Genomic DNA, 10,111 nt, shown 5'->3' on the forward strand with positions numbered 1-10,111 from the left:
GCACCTGGGAGCGTGAGCAGTATGGACCCGGGAAGCACATGCCGCTTTGGGCTGCAGCAAACGCAGTGTGGTCCGTCCGCTGCGAGGACTCCCCCCACACACCCACATATCAGCCAATTTTGTTTGCAGCGTCCCTTCCTCTCCACCGCACAACCGAGTGAGTGAGCGTGAATAAGTGGTCACCTTCACTTCCTCGTGTCAGGGCAGAGATTAGACACTGAAGAGACTTGCAAACAGAGGAAGCCAAGATAAGCAAAGAAGCCCTGTGGGTGGAGAAATCTCGAGGCTACTAAGAAGGGAACCAAAACCCAAAGGCAGGAGGCTCAACTCCAGAACTTTAGACCATCATAGAACTCCTGATGCCAGGGAACGTTAATAGACAAAAGCCCACCCAAAAGTTTCCATACCTACACTGAAACCGAGTTCCACCCAAGAGCCAGCAAGTTCCAGTGTGAGACACCTGATGCTAATTCTCTAACAAAACAGGAACACAGCCCTGAACATTAGGAGTCAGGCTGCCCAAAGCCATACCAAACCCATAGACATCACAAAACTCACTACTAGACACTTAATTGCACTCCAGAGAGAAGAGATCCACCTCCATCTGCCAGAGCACAGACACAAGTTTCCCTAACCAGGAAACCCTGACAAGCCACTGATCCAGCCCCACCCACAGGGAGCAGACACCACAATTAAGAGGAGCCACGACCCTCCAGCCTGCAGAAAGGGGACCCCAATCAGCAATCTAAACAAAATAAAAAGTCAGAGAAATACCCAGCAGGTGGAGGAACATGATAAAAACCCACCAAACCAAACCAAAGAGGAGGACATAGGGAGTCTGCCTTGAAAGGAATTCAGAATAATGATAGCAAAGATGATCCAACATCTTGAAAACAAAATGGAGTTACAGATAAATAGACTGGAGACATGGATTGAGAAGATGGAAGGAATGTTTAACAAGAATCTAGAAGAAATAAAAGAGTCACTCAATAATGAACAGTGCAATAACTGAGATTAAAAACACTATGGAGGGAACCAACAGTACGGTAACTGAGACAGAAGGAAAGGATAAGTGAGGTGTAAGATGGAATGGTGGAAATAAATGAAGCTGAGTGGAAAAAAGAATAAAAGGAAATGAGGACAACCTCAGAGACCTTTGGGACAATGTTAAACACCCCAACATTCAAATCAGAGGTGTCCCAGAGGAAGAAGACTAAAAGAAAGGGCATGAGAAAATACTTAAGGAGATAATAGTCAAAAACTTCCCTAAAATGGGGAAGGAAATAGCCACTACCAAGAAACCCAGAGAGTCCCAAACAGGATAAACCCAAGGCAAAAAACCTCAAAACACATGTTAATCAAACTAACAAAAATTAAACACAAAGAGCAAATATTAAAAATAGCAAGGGAAAAGCAACAAATAAAATACAAGGGGATCCCCATTAGTATAACTGCTGGTCTTTCAATAGAAGCTCTTCAGGACAGAAGGACATACTTAAGTGCCCACGCTCACCACCAGTATTGAACATAGTTTTGGAAGTCCTAGCCACAGCAGTCAGAGAAGAAAAAGAAATAAAAGGAATCCAGATTGGAAAAGAAGTAAAACTCTCACAGATGACATGATCGTCAACATAGAAAAACCTAAAGATGCCACCAGAAAATTATCAGAGCTAATCAATGAATATAGTAAAGTTGCAGGATATAAAATTAATATACAGAAATCCTTTGCATTCCTATACACTAGCAATGAAAAATCAGAAAAATAAATTAAGGAAACAATCCCATTCACCATTGCAATGAGAAGAGTAAAATACTTAGGAATAAATTTACCTAAAGAAATAAAAGACCTATATATAGAAAACTATAAAACACTGATGAAAGAAATGAAAGATTACACCAACAGATGGAGAAATATACCATGTCTGTGGATTGGAAGAATCAGTATAGTGAAAATGAGTATACTACCGAAAGCAATCTATAGATTCAACACAATCCCCATCAAATTGCCAACGGTATCATTCACAGAACCAGGACAAATAATTTCACAGTTTTTATCGAAACACACAAAACCTCACATAGCCAAAGCAATCTAGAGAAAGAAGAATGGAGCTGGAGGAGTCAACTGTCCTGACTTCAGACTATACTACAAAACCACAGTCGTCAAGACGGTATGGCACTGGCTTTGTGTCAGTGGAACAAAATAGAAAGTCCAGAGATAAATCCACGCACCTATGGACACCTTATCTTTGACAAAAGAGGCAGAAATACACAATGGAGAAAAGACAGTCTCTTCAATAAGTGATGCTGGGAAAACTGGTCAACCACATTTAAAAGAATGAAGCTAGAACACTTTCTAACACCATACACAGAAATAAACTAAAAAATGGATTTAAAGACTTAAATGTAACACCCTAAAGTATAAAACTCTTGGAGGAAAACAGGCAGAACACTCTCTGACATGAATCACCTCGAGATCCTCTCTGATCCACCTCCCAGAATAATGGAAATAAAAACAAAAATAAACAAGTGGGACCTAATTAAGCTTAAAAGTTTCTGCACAACGATGGAAACGATAAGCATGGTGAAGAGACAACCTTCAGAATGGGAGAAAATAATAGCAAATGAAGCAACTGACAAAGAATTAATCTCCAAAATATACAGGCAGCTCATGAAGCTCAACACCAGAAAAACGAACAATCAAAAAATAGGTAAGAAAACTGAACAGACATTTCTCCAAAGAAGACATACAGATGGCTAATAAACACATGAAGAGACGCTCAAGATCACTCATTATTAGGGAAATGTAAATCAAAACCACAATTATGTATCATCTCATGCTGGTCAAAATGGCCATCATCAAAAAGTCTACAAATAAATGCTGCAGACGTTGTGGGGAAAAGGGAACCCTCTTACACTGTTGGTGGGAATGCAAACTTGTACCTCCACTATGGAGAACGGTGTGGCGATTCCTTAAAAAACTGGGAATAGAACTGCCATATGACCCAGCAATCCCACTGCTGGGCAGAAACCCCAAGGGAAACAGAATTGAAAGAGACACATGTACCCCACTCTTCATTGCAGCACTATTTTACAACATGGAAGCAGCCTAGATGTCCATCGGCAAATGAATGGATAAGGAAGTTGTGGTCCATATACACAATGGAATATTACTTAGCTATAAAAAGGAATGCAGTCGAGTCAGTTCTAATAAGATGGATGAAAGGGGAGCCTATTATATGAATGAAGTTGAATCAAAAAGAGAAACACAGATACTGTATATTAATGCATATATATATATATATACACACACACACATATATATATATGGAATTTGGAAACACAGTAATGATAATCCCACATGCAGGACAGCAAAAGAGACCAAATGTAAAGAACAGACTTTTGGACTCTCTGGGAGAAGGCAAGGGTGGAATTATTTGAGAGAATAGCATTGAAACATGTATATTACCATATGTAAAACATGACCAGTGCAAGTTTGATGCATGAAGCAGGACACCCAAGTCAGTGCTCTCTCTGGGCCAACCCAGAGGGCTAGGGTGTGGAGGGAGGTGGGAAAAGGGTTCATGATAGGGGGACTCATGTATACCTGTGGTTGATTCATGTTGATGTATGGCAGAAACCATCATAATATTGTAATTATCCTCCAATTAAAATAAATAAAATTTTTTAAAAAGAGTATAGTCTGAACTTAGAGTAAAGAATAGCTTTATAGTGTAGAAATATAATAAAATAGATTAAATAATACTAAAAAATGTAAGAGATCAGAATGTCTGGTTTATCACTGATACAACTGTTAGAGAATATGGCTTAGGAGTAAGGTCCAAATAGATTTGCTTCTGCTGTCCACCGTCCACAACCTAATCTATCCCTTGGTCCAGCCCACTTGGAGAATTGGGGCCCACAAGCAAATGTTCTTACCTAGGACCACACTCATCAAGAGATGAGAGAGAAGGAAAGAACGTGACTAGTGCTTATGTCCTTTTAATTGATTAGTTTCAATCAGGAACCATGGGTCAGACAATGTCAGCCCCCAGTTGGGAGGAAGAATGGATTCAGATGGGAGGAGAAGCCCAGAGCATCATGTTAGTGCAGTTTTCTCCACAAGGAAGCATGAAGCACATGTGATAAGTTTGCCTCTCCATCCCAGTCAACTGCCGTGTGATTGGTCTCTATTATAATACTGGTCAAAGTGCGCATTGTTCTTCTAATGCATATGTTCTCTACCTAGGTCCTCCTCTACGATCCTCTCTTTGACTGGACCATGAATCCTTTAAAAGCTTTATATTTACAACAGAGGCCAGACGATGAAAGTGAGCTCCACTCCACTCCAAATGCAGATGACCAGGAATGCAAACGAAATCTCAGGTGAGCAGGATCTGTTGACAGTTCTTCTGATTCTCCTATTCCCAAGACCCTTTAAACTGTTCCACCTCATTAAAACTTTTGTGTTTTTGTCATTAGTGATATTGACCAGAGTTTCAATAAAGTAGCTGAACGTGTCTTGATGAGACTGCAAGAGAAACTGAAAGGAGTAGAGGAGGGAACCGTGCTCAGCGTTGGTGGACAGGTGAATTTGCTCATACAGCAGGCCATGGACCCGAAAAATCTCAGCCGACTTTTCCCAGGATGGAAAGCTTGGGTGTGATATTAAGCATGTGACTGCCTTGGATTCAGCCTTTATAAATTGTATTTTGGCCTTCATTGTTAACCCACCCACATACTTTGAATAAGTATTAATATTGAACTAAGTGAATTACTGTTGTTTTTTAAAAAATGTTTAACACTTGCTTCAATTCCCTAAAGTCTCAAGCAACAGTTTTCTCACACTTTAGACATAACTGTCAATCATGCTGTAATTCTAGGCTAAATATTTGTTTTTTCTTCTCAAGTACATACTTGTATCACTTTCAGTAGAATCAGTGAATCAGTAAAATCACTCTCATAGTCAGAAGAAATAAATACACTGCTAACTTTGATGTAGCTTTTAATTAAAACTTGTTTCCCAGATATTATATATGAATGATAAAGTAGTTAATATTAGTCTATAAAAGGAGGGAAAAACTTTAAAATTGTAAACATCTATATACTATGGTAAGTAAATATGTTGGATTTTCAATAGTAAGGTCACTCAGTGCTGCTCAATAATGAAGGTGTTATGATATGGAGAATAAATTTCACAGATACAGTATGGTTCCTTTTTTTTTTAGAAATGTTTATTAGACTTTCTTATTCTATTCTCTTTATCTTTTAAGCCCTCTGTGTTTCTCGTACTTTATCTTTCTATAATGCCTTCATATCTGTCTTCTAGTTCATGAATTCTCTTGTCGCTATATAATCTCCTTTCTAAATTATTCATTGGATTTCTCCTTTTAAAAGTTGCTATTCATTTCTAGGTATGTACCTTCAGATTTGCCTATTATTTGTTTCATGATGTCCAGTTTTTTGGTTTTGTTTTTTTAACTTTAGGTTCTGTTTGTATTTATTGGGTCTTTGGTGGACTTTTTATCCATGTATTCTGTGATTTTATAAGGTGAGCTTATTTTCAGTAGGACCTCGTGGGAATCTTGAGTGACCTGGGTTAAGAATAATTCCTTCCAGAAAAGTTTCAGGTCTGGTTATGTCATAGTTCCAGGGCTGTCCGTGACAGAGGACTACTCTTTAATTTCTTGGCTTCAGGGTTTCCTGACCTGATGAGAACCATGCAGTTACTGAGAGAAGACTAGCAGGCCAAAACAGACATTTTTCCTCATTGCCTCCCTGTGCTAGGGGGCTGGTGTGAACCTGTGGTCTCCCAGCTGTACTGTGGACACAAGGGGAGGTACATCTGTTATATGCCCACTGCCCTTTCAAAGTCCTCTCACAGATGTTACAGCTGAAATTCATAGATGAGCGAAATTGGCAAGTTTCCTCTGGTTTTTAGTTTCCTTCTGAAACTGAAAATTTTTGACCATAAGAATTTCCTCTTTTTTATAACTTCTGCTATGCATTTAAAAAGCACTTCTTGTATCTCAGCTAGCATTTCTGTGTGTTTTGTTGGAGGGGAGGGGTTTAGGTATCAAGTTTGATATATGGTTAGAAACGGAACCTTTCTGTCCGCATACTGTCTTAGACAAACAAGTAAAACTACTGACATGTCTGTTGGTGAATATAGTCCTTCATCCTTAGGAAACTGTGTCTGCAGAGATTAAGAAATGGGTGGTTGAACTTTCTTTTTATGTGTAGCTTAGGTGGTTATGTAAGCAGTTTTTTCTAATGACAGGTTGGTATTTGTTTCTGTTGCCAGTGTCAGGTTCTCACTCATCTGATCTCTCCACCTTCTCTTCTCTCCAAAAGCAATCTCCAGAACTTTATGTACTATAAATTTCTTAGTTTGGTTTCTGGAAAAATGTTTTTAAATTTTCTATTTTACATTTCAAATTATAAGCTTATTGTGATATATATTTTTTCTTATAAATCTCCTAAATGAATATTTAATACATATTGGTAGTTTTATTACCATAGTGAATCAAGGGAATACAGTAAACTTAGAATGTCTTTAAGAAAGCCTTGAAAAGTAAAAAGATTTTTAAAAATTAGAAAAAAAAAACCACCTTGAAATATTGATGGGTGGAATAAGAAATGATCAGCTAGATGATAGTATAAGTAAGTGAATTCATCACTGATTCTTACTAATTGATGTATCCAGATAGTTTTGAGTAACATTATTAATCTACTCTTCAACCTTGAATGATATGCTGTAAAACTCCTGTCTTAATGAGGCTATGAAAAGCTTGCCAGATAACAACCAGAGGGAATAGCTAATTCACAGGTGATGGAATTAAGATTCTAAAGATTATCACATCTGGAACACTATTTGGAAATGAATAAGATAGAAATTTACTGGGAATAAATAAGGAGTGGTTAAATTTCTTAAATATTTATGATAGAATATTTATTGTATGCTGAGTACCTGACATACCTTATATGCAGCATCTTTGGCAAGATTAGTGATATTATCTCAGCTTACAGCTGGGGAAATAAAGTAGCTTGTCCAAGACCCAAATATCAGAAACTGAAGAAGGTACAAGTTTAATATGGACAGTCTTTAACGTGGAAATCTTTCAAGTGAAAAGAATTTAGGCTTCACCAGTCACTTGCTCATAAGGTCACTGGAAACCAAGGAGAGAAGCTACTAGGAAAGCAAATAAATGATAGACTTGACAGTTGTGTTCAGATTAAGGGAGATAATATCCCTTCCACTATTCTCTGTGTTGATCATACCACCACAAAGTATCTTCCTTATTAGTAGGTAAAATAAATCCATGGTCATTATAGTATATACTTAAATATATACACTTAGAAATGGCTAAAAATTTAAATATGGCCTAAAGCAAATAAACACAAAGAGGAAAATTTTTTGGTCTTTTTAACGATTAAAGTAGGCTAGTCTTTAAATACCTAGAAGCTAGTATACTGGCTTGAAATATGGACATATGTGCCACATTAAGTATTTTAATTGCATCTTGATGAAATTATATATTTTATATAGATTTATTTCAGTACTGTTGAATGTATATCTTTATTATTCTGTTCTGTTCAGTTCAGTTCAGTCATTCAATCATGTCAAACTCTTTGCAACCCCATGGACTGCTGGGCACCAGACTTCCCTGTCCATCACCAACTCCCGGAGCTTACTCACATGCCCATTGAGTCGGTGATGCCATCCAACCATCTCATCCTCTGTCATCCCCTCCTCCTCCTGCCTTCAATCATTCCCAGCATCAGGGTCTTTTCCAATGAGTCAGTTCTTCACATCAGATGGCCAAAGTATTGGAATTTCAGCTTTAGCATCAGTCCTTCCAATGAATATTCAGGACTAATTTCCTTTAGGGTGGACTGGTTGGATCTTCTTGCTGTCCAAGGAACTCTCAAGAGTCTTCTCCAACACTGCAGTTCAAAAGCATCAATTCTTCAGTGCTCAACTCTCTTTATAGTCCAACTCTCACATACATACATGACTGCTGGGAAAAACCAAAGCTTTGACTAGATGAAACTTTGTTGGCAAAGTAATGTCTCTGCTTTTTAATATGCTGTCTAGGTTGGTCATAACTTTTATTCCAAGGAGCAAGCATCTTTTAATTTCATGGCTGCAGTTATTCTGTTACTTTTTTTAAAATAAATCTTCAAAAAAGGATATGCTGACTCATTCATTGTATTCAAATATTTTGAGTGTTTTGTGTGCCAAGCATGGTGCTGTTTCATAGGGGGACAACAGTTAGCTGCTGCTGCTTTCTGTTACTTTTTTTAAAATAAATCTTCAAAAAAGGATATGCTGACTCATTCATTGTATTCAAATATTTTGAGTGTTTTGTGTGCCAAGCATGGTGCTGTTTCATAGGGGGACAACAGTTAGCTGCTGCTGCTGCTAAGTCGCTTCAGTCATGTCTGACTCTGTGCGACCCCATAGACGGCAGCCCACCAGGCTCCCCTGTCCCTGGGATTCTCCAGGCAGGAACACTGGAGTGGGTTGCCATTGCCTTCTCCAATGCATGAAAGTGAAAAGTGAAAGTGAAGTCACTCAGTCGTGTCCAACTCTTACTGACCCCATGGACTGTAGCTTACCAAGCCCGTCTGTCCATGGGATTCTCCAGACAAGAGTACTGGAGTGGGGTGCCATTGCCTCTGCAACAGTAAGCTAGAAGGGCATAACCATCCCTGTAGAACTCATCAGTTCAGTTCAGTTCAGTTCAGTCGCTCAGTCATGTCCGACTCTTTGCGATTTGCGACCCCATGAATCTCAGCACGCCAGGCCTCCCTGTCCATCACCAGCTCCCAAAGTTTACTCAGACTCGTGCCCATCGAGTCGGTGATGCCATCCAGCCATCTCATCCTCTGTCATCCCCTTCTCCTCCTGCCCCCAATCCCTCCCAGCATCAGGGTCTTTTCCAATGAGTCAGCTCTTCCCATGAGGTGGCCAAAGTACTGGAGTTTCAGCTTCAGCATCAGTCCTTCCAATGAACACCGAGGACTGATCTTAGTCTGGGGTATATAGGCAGTTTACAGTGTAGTGTGAACTGGGAAGTCTGCTACACGGGAACAGACCAGTATGGTGTATCTCATTCTAAATAGTAGTTTTTCTTGATTACCTTGTGACAGAAAGCCAAATGAATGCTCTTTTTTGGGGAGCAGAGGCAGAGAGCAATATAGTTGACATTTCTAGAGTCTATAAGAAATATACTGGAATATGACAGACACAAAGATCCTGATACTCTAAATGTGAAGTTTGCATTCTGCATATTTATCATTTTTTAAAAAATAATAACTTTGTTCTTCTCTTGGAGTTTCAAGCTCCTTTGTCCAGTTTCTGAAAAAGTGAATTTTGCATAAATATAGTACAAAGTTTTCACAGAGATTAGACTCTGAATTTGATGAATAATGTAAAAACCTAATGAAAATTATTCCCTGAAAATCACTTACTTTTCCCATGAGGTACAGCATGTATAATTTTTTTTAACATACAGCAATATGTAAAAGTACATACTTTTACACTGATGTACAATGTGTAATTCTAAAGCAGTAGTTCTTAGGGGGTTATTTTACTTCCCCCTGCCCCACATTTAGCAACATCTGAAGACATTTTTTGCTGTCACCAACATGGTGAGAACGTGAAACACTGACACGTCGTGTTAAACATGTAAGGTTAGTACATATTTCCAAACCAGGGAAGAAATGGTCATGGTGTGGCTTATAGATCTTGGCTTGCTTGTGTGTGTTCATAGCTGGACACCTATTAATGTGATTTGCTGTTTTTTTTTAAGTTGTAAAATAAATGTAACAAAATTTACCATCTTGACCATTGTTAAGTGTACAGTTCAGTAGCAGTATAGTACATTCACACTGTAGTCCAGCCAATCTGCAGCACACGTTTCGCCTTGCAAAACTGAAGTTCTGTACACACCCACGGCTCCCCATGTTCCCCTCCACCCAACCCTTGGCAACCACCATTCTGTATTCTGTCTGTCTGACTCTCACTGCCCTTGCTGCCTCCTGTAAGCATTTGTCTTTTGTGACTGAATTATTTCACTGGTTTATTATTTCTCCTTATTATTAATAA

At 38.7% G+C, this 10,111-nt stretch overlaps 1 protein-coding gene across 1 annotated transcript in view; it reads left to right on the forward strand.

Annotated features, from left to right (window-relative positions):
* Window positions 1–8,325, forward strand: part of ATM (ATM serine/threonine kinase) — a 153,563-nt gene extending 145,238 nt beyond the window's left edge. The window contains exons 63-64 of the mRNA XM_061144255.1: window positions 4,247–4,383; window positions 4,480–8,325. Of these exons, the coding sequence (XP_061000238.1) occupies window positions 4,247–4,383; window positions 4,480–4,663 (321 nt within the window). The 3' untranslated portion in view covers window positions 4,664–8,325. The remainder of the gene's footprint in view (window positions 1–4,246; window positions 4,384–4,479) is intronic.
* The last annotated feature ends 1,786 nt before the right edge of the window (window positions 8,326–10,111 follow it).

The sequence above is a fragment of the Dama dama genome, chromosome 1, assembly GCF_033118175.1.
Source record: "Dama dama isolate Ldn47 chromosome 1, ASM3311817v1, whole genome shotgun sequence".
NCBI classification, from domain to species: domain Eukaryota; kingdom Metazoa; phylum Chordata; class Mammalia; order Artiodactyla; family Cervidae; genus Dama; species Dama dama.